Raw genomic sequence first — 18,494 nt, forward strand, 5'->3', positions numbered from 1 at the left:
ATACTTTTATTACACTCTGGGGTATTTTCAGACCCCAGAGTATAGTAATCAAAGACCCAGGGAGATGAGGGAACATAAGAAACAGTGTTACTCACCTCTCCTGGATCCGATCTTACTCCCAGCAGGCTTCAGGCCTTAATGGTGATGTCCCAGATGTCACGTGGGCCAGGCCGACGTCATTATGCAGTGCGATGCTGGACTGGCCCAAGTAAAGTCTGTGCTGATGCTGAAGGAGGCCGAAAGCATCAGGGAGTGTGCCGAAGCCCAGGATAGGTAAGTAACAGTGGTTTTTATGTTTAGCACCACCCTTCTCCCCAGTTGTAACAGACCATCAAACATAAGTCACATTCTATTTTTGTTCATTTTCACAGCCTTTCCATACACTTAATTTTTATATGAGGAGTCTGTGAAAATTGTTGCAAAACAGATATGAAAAATTGAAGTTTTTCATAGACATTTTACACCTCAGTCATGTGAATGTAGCCTAACATTTCATGGTTCCACCTTATTCAATTCTATGACAAGAAATCATAAAAGCGAGTCAAGCCCTGGCCCTCAAGCAAACATAAAAGCGAGTCAAGCCCTCACCCTCAAGCAGTCAAGAGTTAGAATTGGCGTATGATTCATTATTACTGTTCACAGTAACTGAAGTTCTTGTCTACATTAGTTGACACGTGTTCCTATATGACATGCTTTGACATGAGCTTCAGGATTAACACAGCATTTAAGCATATGCCTCTAGCAGCTGCAGCTATCTTTACCATGCGAGATCTACGTAGAGTTAAGATATGTATACATTTATATGCATCTGCAAACTGTCAATGAATAAGAACATGTGGCAGCAGCTATATTATATGGCCGAATTATTATTCCTAATTACTCAGGTCCTTTAGTCACACCCATAACAGATGAAGTAGCCTGAACACACAGCCATGAACAAACTTTGGTGGTATGATGTGTTGTGACTATAAGGAGACTATAAGGCGTGACGTCATAATGTGCAAAGACTGTATATCAAAAAGTGCTAAAGGGACACTATCCACTGCACAGTCAATGGGCACAACTAGGTTTTGGCCATTTGGAGAGACATCATGGAGCCCTCTTTCTAGGAAGTACCAGACCAAGGTAGACATGATGACTCAGTAATAAATATACAACTGAAGTACTAGTATAACATGATACAGTGCAATAAGTCATCAATATATTCATCAAAATACACGTCATAAAATTCACAATACCGCACACAGGACAATCTTGAGCAAGTACTAAACTAGTAAGTTATCTGTAGGGTGGCGTCTACCACCTTACATGATTTATGTGATTGTTGTTTTGGTTTGTTTTTGTTTTTTCTCTACATTTTGTTTTCAGCCAAAACAAAAATTAAGGGTGTAAAAATATAACATGTCCCATGATCCTTCTCCTTAGGAAGGAAACATAAGTAAAGGCCTATCAAACTGTTATGTTCACCTAGGCTTTGTATAGCACAGGACTATGTAGCTCTGCTGTTATACCAGCTGTGAAGAGCATCAAAATATGAGACATGGCGTGAAAATCCAGAACAAGCATTACAGTGTCTTAGTCAAGCCAACACCCACTATCAAAACAGCTTATAAAATAAACTTTGGCTGTAGACTGTGCTACATATGTCACATACTGGCTTATAGATACATTGGGAAATGAAATACCCATACAGGGGGATTTTACATTGGCATAGCAGTTAGGCCTTATGCATAGGACTGTGAAAAAGACATTGATTTCAGTGTGGCTATTCAAATATTAGTGTTTTTGATGGTTTTGAAAGTTTTTCACAGGAGTCATAAAATCGGACATGCTCTATCTTTGTTCCTTTCACAGACACACGGACACAATAGAAATCAATAGATACGTTTTAAAAAAGACGTAAGGTTGAAGACTCACATTGCGGAAACGCAGATTTTGCTGCAGTTTTCTGAGTCAAATTCAGGAGTGGATTAAGCAGAAGAAAGGTATAAGAATTTCCTATATATTTCTCATTCCTTTTTTGGACCTTCTTGGCTTTGGCTCAAAAAAAGGCAACAAAATCTGCAACAAAAAAGCAGTGTTTCTGCAATGTGGGGCCTCAGCCTAAAATAGATTGTGTTATGGCCGACAGACATGCGCAGTGCACACAGGCGGCCATTTTCCTGTGGACGAACAGGAAAGAAGAAGCAGAGGCGGCAAAACAGAAGAAGTCAGTGCTGGATAGTTTTCTCGCAGCACAGGAGATGCCCCCAGTGCTGTTTGAGAAAACGATATCTAAGAAATGGCGGCGTGGGCAAGACTTCTAAAGGTAGAGCAAGAATAGGCTTTCTTAAGGCTAAGGCCCCACGTGGCAGAAACACAGCTTTTTTTGTTGCAGATTTTGTTGTGGATTTTCGAGCTAAAGTCAAGAGTGGCTTCAATAGGAATTGGAAATATAAAAAGTATTTATACTTCTCCCTTGTGCTCAATACATTCCTGTTTTGGCTCAAAAACCGCAACAAAATCTTCAACAAAAAAAGCAGCATTTCCGCAACATGGGGCCGGAGTCTAATAACAGTATCCAGTGGCGTAACTACCGCCATAGAAACAGAGGCAGCTGCCACAGGGCCCGGGACATTAGGGGCCCGGTGACAGCCGCTACTGCTGCTATCATTATACTCGTGGGTCTTTTTGGACCCCAGAGTATAATGATTGGCAGACCAGGAGAGGTAAGATACATAAAAAACACTGTTACTTACCTCTCCACGATCCTGCCAGGCTTCCTTCCTGGCGTCCTTTCTGACGTCTCTGACGTCACATGAACCCGGCCTGCGTCCCGGGTCATGTGACGTCCGACGTCATAGAAGAAGGAAGGCAGCGGAGGCCGACAGCGTAGGAGTCGGGGGACAGGTAAGAAACAGTGTTTTTTTTAATGTTTTTATTCCCCCTGGTCTCCGATTATTATACTCTGGGGTCTGAAAAGAGTATAATAATTGTTTATGGGCGTCCACTATGGGCTATAATACTGTGTGCAGGGGCCACTATGGGGCATAATACTATGTGCAGGGGCCACTATGGGGGATAATACTATGTGCAGGGGCCACTATGGGGGATAATACTGTATGCAGGGGCCACTATGGGACATAATCCTGTGTGCAGGGGCCATTATGGGGCATAATACTGTGTGCAGGGGTCACTATGGGGTATAATACTGTGTGCAGGGGCCACTATGGGGGATAATACTGTATGCAGGGGCCACTATGGGACATAATCCTGTGTGCAGGGGCCATTATGGGGCATAATACTGTGTGCAGGGGTCACTATGGGGTATAATACTGTGTGCAGAGGCCGCTATGGGGGATAATAGAACACGCAGGAATGCGTAGGAGGGGGTCGGTCGAGGTCTTCGGCATCAGTGTCGGGAGGGAGGGGGGCCCCATGTCAAAAGTTCGCCATGGGGCCCCGCCATTCCTAGTTACGCCACTGACAGCATCCGTTCAACGCTGGGGTCACCTGTAGTGTAAAGGTTCTGATTTGGCCATGGTGGAAACACTGTGGTTTAGCGATTGTGTTCAGGCACAAAATATCGTTATTGTTAAGTTGTAGAATGGAAATGTTAAGCATGCAACTTTTTATCTTGTATACGAATTGTAACATGTAAATAGAACATTATATTATTACATAATGCAATCTGTGTGAGTTCTTTATATTTACAAATAATTCCTTTATATTATCCATGACATACGCTCTGAGTCAGACATATTGTGCAAATCTCTAGCTCTGGGTGCCAATGTTGTCTATACACGGCAGAAGAGTTTTTCTGTTGTCCTGAGGATTTCATTACATACAAATAAGTTGCATCATAACTTTTTACTGGTGGGAGTTATAGAACCGCGACACCTCTTGTAAATCTGGAAACCAGTAGATCAGGAAAAGGATTGTGCTGCCATGCTTCTTTATATTCTATGTGAGATAAATTATTATAGTAACCACAAAAAAAAGTAAAGCCTCTTAGTCTTTGTCATAGTCTGATACTTGTGATGAGTAATGTGGGCTGTAAGTGTTCATATCTAATCGCATGTAAGATGAGCAGTCAGACTGTCTCAAGGAACCAGTGAGTCATTGCAAGGAGCGGGACACCCACATACAAAAAAGTCTAGATGTATAGACACAGGACAGGGCTTGTGTGCATGGCGATAGCTAATGGTTTCCTTGGGTAATGCTTTTATCATCCATTTATCTTAAAGGTAAATGCTATTCTCTTCTTACCTTTACACAGGTACTTTATAATGAGCAGTTATTGATGATATTAACCTTGTGTAATCCTTCTCCCAACTAACTTCAGTCTGGTCTCTCATATTGTGCACAGAAGTGTCAGTTTCAGATAGCATTTGTGATATTTATTGTTCCATATAAGTACAGTAGTTACAAAGCAACAGCATCGAAACTGATAAAGGACATAGAATAAGGGGCATTTAAACATAGGTTGACAAAGTGCGTCCATGCTTGGGAACAGATGTTTCTAAAAAACTATTCCAGATTATGAGAACAAACAGTGCAAAAAAAAGTCCAGGATAAATAATGCGCTGCTGATAGTTTGAAATCCTTTATTGGGTAAAATGGCAACGTGTTTTGACACCTACAATGGTGTCTTCGTCAGGCCAACCTGGTGGTGAGACGGATATCAAATGAAGACCTCAGTGTAGGTGTCGAAACGCATTTCCATTTTATCCAATAAAGGATTTCAAACTATCAGCAGCGTATTTATCCCGGACCTTTTTTTTCGCACTGTTTGTTCCCATACAATTATTACCAATAACTATCCTGTTGTTTAGTCCCCAGATTGTGCAGCAGCTGATTTAAGTCTAACTATGGCCAGTTATTTCTGAGGCGCTAGTTTTTTCATTATTTTATGTTCCAGATTGTGGCTGCTTTTCTCCTCCATTTATTTGTATCACTCATCGCTGCTGTATGGGGGTTAACAAAGCCTTTGACAGCAGCATATGACCATGTTTACACAGGGCAATAGGCTGCCGACAAACTGGCGTTACGTTACATAAACAATGTGAGCACAGGAGGACATGTGCATTTGTGACATGTGCATTTGTGACACCGTGGGCCCTGCAAACATCATTATCATACTCAGGGGTCTTTTCAGATGTCACATGACCGGGGCCTGCGTCCTTATACGTCGTGACGCAGGCCCCCGGTCACATGACGTCCTTGATGTAACTGAAGATAGCCGACAGTGGGGAGCGCAGAGATAGGTAAGTAACAGTGTTTTTGTTTGTATCTACCTCTCGGTCTCTGATTATTATACTCTGGGGTCTGAAAAGACCTCAGAGTATAATAATTGTTAATGGGTGTCCACAATGGAGAATAATACTGGGTGATGGGGCCACTATGGGGAATAATACTGGGTGATGGGGCCACTATGGGGCATAATACTGTGTGATGGGGCCACTATGGGGCATAATACTGGGTGATGGGGCCACTATGGGGCATAATACTGGGTGATGGGGCCACTATGGGGCATAATACTGGGTGATGGGGCCACTATGGGGCATAATACTGGGTGATGGGGCCACTATGGGGCATAATACTGAATGAAGGGGCCACTATGGGGTATAATGCTGTGTGCAGGGGCAACTATGGGGCATAATACTGGGTGAAGGGGCCACTATGAGGTATAATGCTGCGTGCAGGGGCAACTATCGGGCATAATAGTGCGCGCAGGAATGCGCGGTGGGGGGGGGTGTCTGGGTCTTCGGTGCCGGTCAGGGGGGGACCCCATGTCAAAGGTTCGCCACGGGGCCACGCCATTCCTAGTTACGCCACCGGTTGATCTGCATTTCTCTTTTATGAAAAGCAGATTTTTATTTTTTAACTTTTCTATATTTTGACATATGGATGTCATCTGTTTTCTTTGACAGGCACACCTAGTTTTATTGGTGTGATCAGCATCCATGATTGCATACTGCAATTAAAAACTGCATTCTGTTCTCCAGCCAAAAATATGTCGTATGAACCAAGCCTAAAAATTCCCTTCATGATAAATCTTCCCTGTAGTACTATATGCATGACCCCGTGTCATGGTCTCCTTTATCATGAAGCAGTAACAAGGGGCCTGTTATTCACCACTTCTCTAGCTCTAGGTTGTATAGACCATGACAGTCACCATGTGCAATGACTACACACACTATCATTAGTCAACAATAATCACTAAACCCCTGTGATCCTCTTCAGGCTCCAGATAAAATTCTCCACATTTCTGAGCTTTCCCATAAGCTCCAGGGTGCGGCTTCTTCAGTTCAGGTTGAGACAAAAGGCTGTTTGCTGAAATCAGGTAGTTTAAGGGCAACACGGAACAGTCAGCTGAGCTATAAACCTCAAATACTTTAACCTGTTTTAACACATACGGTGTATATAACTGTTCAAACAAAGCGGCTAGCGTGCCCCTCCATATCGGAATCATTTGTCTGCTCCGTGATAGGCATATACTGTTGTCATCATAGGTGTAGCTCTATGCTCCTGGGCCTCCTACCTAATGTCCCTAAAGGAATGGCATCATTGTCATCAACGTCTTTTCATATAGAAAAATATTAGTCAACATATGCATAGTGAGAACATTCAAGATAGCATCATGGCATTATTAATACTATCATAGATATACAAGGTAGTGCTGAACAACAACGGTAATAATAATAATAATAATAATAATAATAATAATAAATCAGTAGATTACCATTTTATTGAAAAATAGAACAGAAGTCTTCAATTTAATGACTGTAGTGGACTATTAAAATAAGCTGGATCTGCAGATAAAGATCTCATGAATAAGATACGTTTTATGCTTGCTTCTTGCCGGCTCTTCTGTCTCCAGGGGTACCATACAGCAAGAAACACAGAAGATGCAGAGGAGAATAGGAGAGTCACACAGCCAGCCACTACATCAGCACTGTGCAGGAACAGAGGATAGCTATACAATTCAGTAGAGCAGGGGAAAACTGTTACCTATGGAAGGAGACTATTACCCATGCAAGGGTAATATTAGGGCACCTTGACCTGTTGGGATGCACTACTACCCATGGGGGAATATTATAAGGGTGCTATCACCTGTGGAAGGCACTATGTGAGCACTATTACCTCTGGGGGGGAAGCATTATTAGGGAATTATTACCTATAAGGGAGAAACAATCACCTGTGTGGGTCCTATCTGGGGTATAACTAAAAGGGGTGCAGCGGTAGCAGTCACTACCAGGTCTTGAACTCTGAGGGGGCTCCAAAGGTCTCTCTGCCACATAAAATATACTACTATTCTAGGGGCCACATGGTGGCTCAGTGTTTAGCACTGCAGCCTTGCAGCGCTGAAGTCCTGGTGTTCAAATCCCGCCAAGGGCATAAAACCATCTGCAAGGAGTTTGTATATTCTCCCCGTGTTTGCATGGATTTCCATCCCATATTCCAAAGACATACTGATAGGGAAAAAATGTACATTGTGAGCTCTATGTGGGGCTCACAATCTACATAAAAATATATATATATATATACCACTATTCTAAAAGGCACACGATCGGTAGGGCCCATTACAGACTTTTCATTGATGCTCAGGAGCCTCATGTTACGCCTCTGAAGACTGGTGGGGGGGGGCGCACTATTAACTTTTCAGGAGCTTATAGAGGGGTCCTGGCTGTTAGTGCTAAATCAATAGGTCACATAATGGATCTAGCAATAAAGTTGAAAGCTAGGCTACGGCTACACAGTGACGCTAGCTGTGATTTCCGTAAGATGACCAAAGTACACCGTGTTGCGCTGCAACCCCTTTACTAGTGTAAGTGAATGAAGTCACATTGTGACCTAAAGGGTGCTACAACTGCGACATTTAGTCACAAAAAGATCAAGCAGTGTCACAGTGTATCCCTAGTCTTAGAGAAAGAGCAAAGCCTCTTTACTGATCACACTGAACATGCCACTATATACTAGAAGCTAAGCATTCTAATACATGGGCGAGAACACCCTTTTTAGGTCCCAGGGCTACATTGCCATACAAAGAATGGTACTAATACAGTACACATCACAATGTTGTTGCATATTTAGTGCTCAGTTATTTATGTATAACTTTACAGTTTTTAATTCTATTAATACGCCGGCAGGACATCAATGGTTGACTGTAGTAAACCTTAGATGTTTTGTCATTTGTAGTGTAACATCTGGAAAACAGATGAAAAAAACAGACAACTAAGACAATTAAAAAGCCTTCAGGGGACTAAGCCTTAGACAGGGGCTGTGGCATGACATTTAACCACTTCTTATTCATTACTTTGCAGTTCACTCATTGCATCCTTTCCAACATAATATGGCAAAGAATGTTATGTTGCATGTAAACCTGTCATGTTCTTCTCATCCCATCTTAATGTCCAATATTTTTTTTTCCTATTATTTTTGAGAAACAAATGTTTTCAATACTGTTTTCTGGAGATTATCAATGAGAAAAATTGATCATTAACATCTGCTGATACTTGACCTATTCTTGGTCTGCCTTATGTAAAAGGTTGAAAATGGTCCCATGTAGGACCAGATTAAAGAGGATCTCCAGGACCAGAAGGTAATTGATATTGATGACTTATCCACAGGATAGGTCAAAGGGGTCAATTCAGAATGTGTAAAATACCTGCAAGTAGGTTCAGATGTTAACATTATCCTTTCCAAATCGCACAATCAAAAGCGGACACTACACGTTAAAACAAATAAATTCTCAGAGCTCATATTACTAGTAGATATGTCCTTAGCTGAAAAATAGAGTACAACATCTTTGTGAAAAATGTACAGTATTTAAAATCTGAGGAAACTCTTCATGCATATCTTTATTTGCAAATGAAGACCAATGAATATTTGGTCACATACTGTGACCATACTGGAATGTGATATAAACTTCTCCGAGGAGATCAAGATGTCACCATGTCTAAAACTTGGATTTTCTGCTTCTCATTTTACATGGGCACAGAAGGCAAATAGGAAAAATAAAGGAATTGTTGAAACTGGCAAAAGGTCACTGTAGATAGAAATGCAGTTTGGCATGTGGATGGTGAAGGTCATCTAAAGAGAATGTTCTTGTAACAAGGAGGTCTCTATCAAGAAAGCCCACTACACTAAAATGATTTCTCTATTCATCTTCTCTGATAAATTACTAAGGGGCAGAAGATTGAATTAGAATATAGTAAATTATATATCATGCATGTACTTCCTTGTATTAAAGCTTATCTCCATTTATGACACTGCAGTATAGAAAACATATAGCTTCAAGTCTTACAAGAAGTATAACTGGTGCATTCAAGGATTCACAGCATAGACTTGGAGATGTGTTCCTCCTCCGGGTAAAAACTAGCACAGAAAGTTCCTGATTTAAATGGTCACTAGAGTTTCGGACAATTTAGTCTCATTTAGTGGAGCATGTGATTCTGGATCAAAATGTAATGCACTGAAATAGCAGTTCATTCCTTGTTACTGGAGAAGTTTTGTCCATAGATGTAAGACAGCTTAACAGTGAGTGGAGGGGGAAGTTCTTTTCTTTCTTAATACATCGAATGCAGAGGAGAAGGGCTGATTCTCCTCACAGCCTCCACATATGTCTGTAAACTACTTTCTCTGCGCAAAGGACTGAACATTCTACAAATCTCACATCTTACAATGTAAGAAAAGTCTTCTATGTACTTTTATATACTTCTGGCTGCTTGTTTGGTTACAGATGGGATATTATTTACAGACAGCAAGCGGTTTCCACTGTCATACCTGTATGCATTTGCACTGCATTTGTAATTCAATGTTCCTGGATCTCTTATGTGATGGTCATGGCTTTTTTCAGCTATTTGCTTGCTATTATACTGCTCATGGCAGAATTACATGTAAACAAACCAAAGTAGTTATAATAGATAAGGGTGACACGGGCTGCTCTGTATTGTACATGACTTGCCTCAGAGACAAATATAGTTTGCTGTAGCCAATGGAGTAATGGTCAGAGTCGCAGAGGGTGGGGCTCTTCTGACCTGCGACTGATGTCATACACCTCAGGGGTCACCGTTGAAGCCCAGTCACATGCCTGACGTAATTACTCCGGCGCGTTTTATGTGACTGGTGAAGCCCAATCACAGGCACCAGTGAGGATCCCTAGGGTGCATGGCATCAGTCGCAAGCCGTAGAGGCTCAAAGAAGATGTTTGAGAGAGCCGGATGGAGCGAGGATGCCCAGGATGCCCTGGGTCAGCATCATGGCTGGCCGGTAAGGAACGCCCCCTCACAGTATAGCGCTACGGACAGTACTGTCAGAAGGGGCATTCACAGTTAGATTGTTAAGAACGCCCTTCTGGCAGTGAAGAGCTATCGGTAAATGCACTGATATCTCTTCACCTGCGGCACATAATCGAAAAACCAACAGTGCGCTGAATTCAGCTCACTGTCGACTTTCTGGCAGTATATAAAACTGCATGTGCCCAAGGACATAAAAGGTCCTCTTTAAATACTTTAAATAAGCAGAACAGGACATAGGAAAACCCAAAAGGTGGAGGGAGAAAAAAAAAAGGGGGGGGTGTGGACCTACAGAGAGTTAATAGATAGGATAGGACATGCCCCCCCCCCCCCCCCCCCGACCAACCGATCCCCCCAAGAGTATAAGAATCGGAGACCCAGGAGAGATAAAAACATAAAAAAACACTGTTACTCTGCTTGCACTCTCCGCCGCTGTCGACCATCTTCAATGACGTCCAGGACGTCATGTGACCGGGAGGCCTATGTCACGACACATATGGACGCAGGTCCAGGTCACGTGACATCATGCAAGTAGGCCCGAAGCCTGCCCGGAGAGATAAGTAACACTGTTTTTTATGTTCTCTTACCTCTCCCGGGCCTTCAATCATTATACTCGTGGGTCCGAAAAGACTTGGAGGTCCTGTTGCTTGTGGGGCCCATGGCATCACTTACGATCCTGGCCCCTACCAGGATCAGTAAGTAAGTAGGGCCTGTAACTCCAGCCGGTAACGGCTTATAAAAAATTAAAAAAAAAAACAAAAAAAAACAACAACAACAAAAAAAACAACACAGTGGTAGTGGCTGATGCCGGGCCCCTAATGTCCAGGGCCCTGTGGCAGCCGCTACCGCTGCTACCCCGGTAGTTACGTCCCTGGACAATACCCCCAGCCAGGCACATCATTTGAGATTGCCAATATGTTTCCCATGGTTTCCAGATCAATTTGAATTTGCCCAACTAGTCATTGAGGGAAGCAGTGAGATATTCCATTGCATGAACATCTCTCAACCTAACCAATAAGATGTGGAGAGCAGGGGGTGATGTCTGTTTCCAATGGCTTGCAATCAGAGTTTTGGCAGAAGAAAGAACATGTTGAACCAATGTAGTTGCCTGATTGTCCATGGTTCTAGGGCAGGGGTAGGGAACATACGGCTCTCCAGCTGTTGCAAAACTACAACTCCCAGCATGCATACTGGCTCTGCTGTTCTGGGAACTCCCATGGAAGTGAATGGAGCATGTTGGGAGTTGTCGTTTCACAGCAGCTGGAGAGCCAAAGGTTCCCTACCCCTGTTCTAGGGGGTACATTCAGCAAATACTGAAGGGGGATCAACAGGATGTTATTGGACAGAATGGGTGTTAATGAACCTCTGCACCTGGATCCAAAAATATGTAATACCAAGCAGGTCGAAAAGATGTGCTGTAAAGTGCCCATGTCCTGTCGACACCACCAGCAAACCAAAGGTATGGCAGGATTGAGTGTATATTAAAGGGCAGGAGTATGATACCAAAACATCAGGATATTGTGTAGGTTTCCTTTTTATATGGTGCAAGTAGATGTTTTAAGTGCTTTTAACCAAATCATTTGCCACAGTCATAAGGGGAGAGATTGCCCCATGATAGCCTCCCACCTTGCCACACTCCTGTGAGTAGTGATAGCAGTGAGGGCACTGGGTTCTGGAGAATGCAATAAACAGCTGATCTAAGGCCCTTGGTAGAAGTGCCAGCTGGACAAAGCCTTTCTAAAGAGGTTGGAGTGGATTCTTGAGTAGAATGAAAAGTATGTGACATGTAGCAATAGATTTGAATGTAGTAATAATATGTCTGGGTGATGGGTCAAGAATATCAGCTAAGTAGAAGACCTAGGTTATCTAGATTCCTGTAATATTGGAGTGTATGCCCTCTGGGATCAAGGGATTTAAGAGGATGGGTGTCAAGGACAAGCAGGGTGATGCCAGAGAGAAGCACTGTTTGAAGCAGCCAAATTTCTCTCTGACATCGTATGGAACCTAACAGGGAGTGTAGCACCAGGAGAGGGGGAGTCTCCCATAATAACAATACATAATATTTTATCAGAACTAAATTTAAAATGTAATGATTCTGTAAAGGACAAATAGAATAATACAATTTATTTCCTACCCTAAAACTAACCCTCCAGTTTTCACACTCCTGCATCATCCAACAGGATATGATGCCGTATCGGACTGTAACTGTGTGTGTCCAGGCACATTCTGCACTGTAAAGGACACTGACTGGTGACGGCTCATACAGCATATGTTATATGCATGATGAAAATAACCTGCTGAAACACTGTATAAGCAATGCTACCTCCTACGCTGTCCTTGCTACCTTTCTTGTTAGCCCCTCTATCTCATAGATTGTAATCTTTTGCGAGTAGAGCCCTCATTCCCGTTGTGTGAAATGCAAACCTACCAAGACATGGCTGTCCACCTAAACTGATAGATCAAGCAAGAAGAGCACTGGTCAGAGAAGCAGCCAAGAGGCTCATGGTCACTCTGGATGAGCTGCAGAAATCTACAGCTCAGGTGGGAGAATCTGTCCACAGGACAACTATAAGTCGTGCACTTCACAAATCTGGTCTTAATAGAAAAGTGGCAAGAAGAAAACCATTGTTGAAAAAAAGACATAAGAAGTGCGGTTTGCAGTTTGCCTCAAGTCATATAGGTGATACAGTAAACATGTGGAAGAAGGTGCTCTGGTCAAATGAGACCAAAGTTGGCAAAATGCAGGGACAGGGAAGCTTGGTCAGAGTTGATGGAAAGACAGATGGAGCTAGATACAGGGTAATCCTGGAAGAAAACCTATTGGAGGCTGCAAAAAGACTTGCGGCTGTAATTGCAGGGCAAGGTGGCTCTACAAAGTATTGACATGGGGGGGGGGGGGGCTGAATACTTTTGCCAGTCACACCTTTTGGCGTTTTTTGGAGCTGGATTCTGAGGCGGATTCTGCATCAAAATCCGTAGCAAATAACTGTGTGAACTCAGCTTAATAGAGCTACCCAGCTTTCTCTCTCTCTCCTTCACACTCTGCGCTGGTCATCCTGCAGCAGCAGAAACTGATTGACAGTTAACCCTTTCTTCCTGCTACTCTACTCTGTAATAATGCATATTTTATTATCCTACACTTTGATTGCTGTGAATCGCTGTATACACTGTCATGTCGTGGAAGGGAACAGTAATAAGTATTAATATGAGGGAAAAGGGATACATAAAACAAATAATTAAACTGAGTTATTAATATTGTGATTGTATATTAATATCCATATTAATCACTTGTATGAATCACCACAGATTAGCATATTTATGTGGCTTATGTCACTTGTCTCCAACTTACTTTTTATGGTATAACGCTTCCTCCGGTGTTTTTTGTAAAAGAGATCATCATGCAGCCATTTCACTTGACTAATATCCTTCATCCCACATCTTGGCAAATGCATCTGAAGTACCGTGGCGTCATTCAGGTCTCCACTGACTGGGAGGTGTGTGGTCCACTGGAAATCTCTGCAAAAAAAAATTGAAGGTGAATCAGGCAATTGTTTTTTAACTATTTCCTAGCCAACAATAATGTTCTTTGATATTTCCTAAGATCTGTTATTCACCCAGTTGGTAGGGATTGTCTACTATAAATTTAGAAATTTTTTGTGCATGTATTGGATATTTCTTGCTGTGATACACTGTAATAAGGGTCTATTACAAATAAGGGTATCACAGCTTCAGTATAGAGGCCATTAAAAACTGGAAGGATCAGTTCAGGGCTCAGCTCGTTGAACTAAAATAAGTCTTAGGTGCTCAAATATGACACTATCATAAAACAAGAAGGAAAAGAAGAGTCATATTCTCATACCATGAAAGAAGAAGAAGGCTGTATTGGTATGCGCACATGCTGGCACAAACACCAAACTAGAAAATGAGTAAGGTCTATGCAAATTTGTCCCTAAAGTGCTCATTTGGCAGCATACCCTAGGGTGGGTCAGTTTTATAGATTTGGAGAAAAACAACCTTGAAGTCTTATGCAAATGAGACGGTGCAAGAAGTATAGTGATAGGACATCACTGCTTTCCTGGCGACAGACAACAGGTTAAATGGAGCCATTAGTAAATGAGCAGGGGCCAGAGATGGAATAAAGGAAAGAGTTAAAGAGGACCTTCCACGATCTCTGGCACTGGCAGTTTTATATTCCGCTTTTGACGGTACAGAACCAAGTCCTGGAGATAAGCCTTAAGGAAATGAACGTGAGGAATACCCCTCTGACAGTACAATGCTATGCAGAGTACTTTTTTCGGCACCCTATAGTATGTAAGGCCCTTCTTTCCCCCACACACAGTATACGACACAAGAATTAGTTTCCCATAAGTGAATAGGTAAGCTGTGTTGAATACATAAGGCACACCAAAACCCACAATATTTTCCCACTAGCTCCTATGTCTGAGCAGAAGCATACAGCGGTCCAGTCTGTTGTATATTCTCTCGTAAACTCTAAGCCTAGAATAAAAGCAAGATTTCCCTTCTTGTTGCAGCTAGTTTTGTCCTACAGATGTGGTGTTTTTTGTTTTTGTTTGTTAATGACACCATTTTGGGGTGTTTATAAATTATTGACTACAATTTATTAACTCTTTCTGGCTGACATATAAAATTAAAAATCAAATCTGGCATTTAACATTTAATTTTTTTCCATTCAGCATAAAGCATAATTAACATATTACCGTATAAGCCGACCCGAATATAAGCCGACCCCCCTAATTTGACCACAAAAAACTGGGAAACTTATTGACTCGAGTATAAGCCGAGGGGGGAAATGCAGCAGCTACTGGAAAATTTCAAAAATTAAAATGATTTTTGGGTGCAGTAGATGCTGGGTGGTGGGGAAGGGGAGGGGGTGTTTTGGTTGTCTGTCTGCCCCTTCCCTGAGCTTGAGGACTGGGTTTTCCCCCCCCCCCCCACGTGGAATTCAGCCTGGCTGAATATAGGGTATCTGCGGTGCTCCTATTAACCCCTTCCTGACGGAAGAGGAGCACTGCAGATACCCTATATTCAGTAGACCGGGCACTTTCAGACACAGGATACCTAATGTGTATATGTTTCACAGTCATTTTCTACTTTTATATGCATTCTAGGGAAAGGAGGGATTTAGAACTTTTATTTTATTTTTTATTATATTTTTTAAAGCCTCTTTTTTTTCCCCCACTATCTTATGGGAGATTCTATACATTACTATAGCGGCCGGTCATAGACCCCCCCCCCCCCCCCCCTCAAAAAATATATATATATACACTTTTTTTTTTTTTTTGCTTGGCTCAAGTATAAGCCAAGGGGGGCTTTTTCAGCAAAAAAACCCTGTGCTTAAAAATTCAGCTTATACTCAAGTGTATACGAGTATATTCTATTGGTCGGTATGATGACGGCGATACCTAATTTATATTGTGTTTTTTATGTATTACTAATTTTGCTGAATAAAATTCCATTTAGGGAAAAAAAGGGGGGGGGGTGTGGACCTACAGAGAGTTAATAGATAGGATAGGACATGCCCCCCCCCCGACCAACCGATCCCCCCAAGAGTATAAGAATCGGAGACCCAGGAGAGATAAAAACATAAAAAAACACTGTTACTCTGCTTGCACTCTCCGCCGCTGTCGACCATCTTCAATGACGTCCAGGACGTCATGTGACCGGGAGGCCTATGTCACGACACATATGGACGCAGGTCCAGGTCACGTGACATCATGCAAGTAGGCCCGAAGCCTGCCCGGAGAGATAAGTAACACTGTTTTTTATGTTCTCTTACCTCTCCCGGGCCTTCAATCATTATACTCGTGGGTCCGAAAAGACTTGGAGGTCCTGTTGCTTGTGGGGCCCATGGCATCACTTACGATCCTGGCCCCTGCCAGGATCAGTAAGTAAGTAGGGCCTGTAACTCCAGCCGGTAACGGCTTATAAAAAAAAAAAAAAAAAAAAACAACAACAAAAAAAACAACACAGTGGTAGTGGCTGATGCCGGGCCCCTAATGTCCAGGGCCCTGTGGCAGCCGCTACCGCTGCTACCCCGGTAGTTACGTCCCTGAACAATACCCCCAGCCAGGCACATCATTTGAGATTGCCAATATGTTTCCCATGGTTTCCAGATCAATTTGAATTTGCCCAACTAGTCATTGAGGGAAGCAGTGAGATATTCCATTGCATGAACATCTCTCAACCTAACCAATAAGATGTGGAGAGCAGGGGGTGATGTCTGTTTCCAATGGCTTGCAATCAGAGTTTTGGCAGAAGAAAGAACATGTTGAACCAATGTAGTTGCCTGATTGTCCATGGTTCTAGGGCAGGGGTAGGGAACATACGGCTCTCCAGCTGTTGCAAAACTACAACTCCCAGCATGCATACTGGCTCTGCTGTTTTGGGAACTCCCATGGAAGTGAATGGAGCATGTTGGGAGTTGTCGTTTCACAGCAGCTGGAGAGCCAAAGGTTCCCTACCCCTGTTCTAGGGGGTACATTCAGCAAATACTGAAGGGGGATCAACAGGATGTTATTGGACAGAATGGGTGTTAATGAACCTCTGCACCTGGATCCAAAAATATGTAATACCAAGCAGGTCGAAAAGATGTGCTGTAAAGTGCCCATGTCCTGTCGACACCACCAGCAAACCAAAGGTATGGCAGGATTGAGTGTATATTAAAGGGCAGGAGTATGATACCAAAACATCAGGATATTGTGTAGGTTTCCTTTTTATATGGTGCAAGTAGATGTTTTAAGTGCTTTTAACCAAATCATTTGCCACAGTCATAAGGGGAGAGATTGCCCCATGATAGCCTCCCACCTTGCCACACTCCTGTGAGTAGTGATAGCAGTGAGGGCACTGGGTTCTGGAGAATGCAATAAACAGCTGATCTAAGGCCCTTGGTAGAAGTGCCAGCTGGACAAAGCCTTTCTAAAGAGGTTGGAGTGGATTCTTGAGTAGAATGAAAAGTATGTGACATGTAGCAATAGATTTGAATGTAGTAATAATATGTCTGGGTGATGGGTCAAGAATATCAGCTAAGTAGAAGACCTAGGTTATCTAGATTCCTGTAATATTGGAGTGTATGCCCTCTGGGATCAAGGGATTTAAGAGGATGGGTGTCAAGGACAAGCAGGGTGATGCCAGAGAGAAGCACTGTTTGAAGCAGCCAAATTTCTCTCTGACATCGTATGGAACCTAACAGGGAGTGTAGCACCAGGAGAGGGGGAGTCTCCCATAATAACAATACATAATATTTTATCAGAATTAAATTTAAAATGTAATGATTCTGTAAAGGACAAATAGAATAATACAATTTATTTCCTACCCTAAAACTAACCCTCCAGTTTTCACACTCCTGCATCATCCAACAGGATATGATGCCGTATCGGACTGTAACTCAAAAAATATATATATATACATTTTTTTTTTTTGCTTGGCTCAAGTATAAGCCAAGGGGGGCTTTTTCAGCAAAAAAACCCTGTGCTTAAAAATTCAGCTTATACTCAAGTGTATACGAGTATATTCTATTGGTCGGTATGATGACAGCGATACCTAATTTATATTGTGTTTTTTATGTATTACTAATTTTGCTGAATAAAATTCCATTTAGGGAAAAAAGTTATAGTTTTTGCATCACCATCTTCTAATACTTTAAACATTTTTAACTTTCCATTGTAAGAATTGGTTGACTGCTTAACACTTTAGAATTTTTATTTCTATTTTTCTACTTTTTTTGTCCCAATAGAGGCTTGGTTGAGTAGAATACACTGCAATACACATATATTGCAGAATATATGGGCTGTCAGTTTATGTGTGTGTTTCATAGGCAGGATTAACCAGGTATGAGTATGGGCAGACTCTGGGACACCGATGAGGCCCCAAGCTACTGTTAAGGAATACTGGCACCCCTGAACACACCATGGAAGAGAGGAGTGCTGGAGAGGCGATGAGGCACAGTATATATAAAAACCAATTAGCTGCTACAGTCATGTTCACACCTGACTTCATGTGCTAGAGAGTATTATCATTATAGCGCATGTCAGGAAGTGGTTAATCGTCTCAAATAAACACTTTGCTTCATTGGATCAACAGTAAGCTGGGCTTTCCTCCTAGCACTGCTGTGCTGCTGACATTTCTCTTAGCTGATCTTGTTTGCTCCTTGTAGATTCTACTTGTAGTGAGCTGAACAAGAGCAGAGAAACCGAT

At 42.3% G+C, this 18,494-nt stretch overlaps 1 protein-coding gene across 1 annotated transcript in view; it reads right to left on the reverse strand.

Moving 5' to 3' along the window:
- The window catches only part of MMP28 (matrix metallopeptidase 28), a 42,976-nt gene that overhangs the window by 7,586 nt on the left and 16,896 nt on the right, over positions 1–18,494 (reverse strand). The window contains exon 3 of the mRNA XM_075264775.1: positions 13,630–13,796. Coding sequence (XP_075120876.1) covers positions 13,630–13,796 — 167 coding nt within the window. The remainder of the gene's footprint in view (positions 1–13,629; positions 13,797–18,494) is intronic.

This window comes from Leptodactylus fuscus, chromosome 2 (genome assembly GCF_031893055.1).
Source record: "Leptodactylus fuscus isolate aLepFus1 chromosome 2, aLepFus1.hap2, whole genome shotgun sequence".
NCBI classification, from domain to species: Eukaryota; Metazoa; Chordata; class Amphibia; order Anura; family Leptodactylidae; genus Leptodactylus; species Leptodactylus fuscus.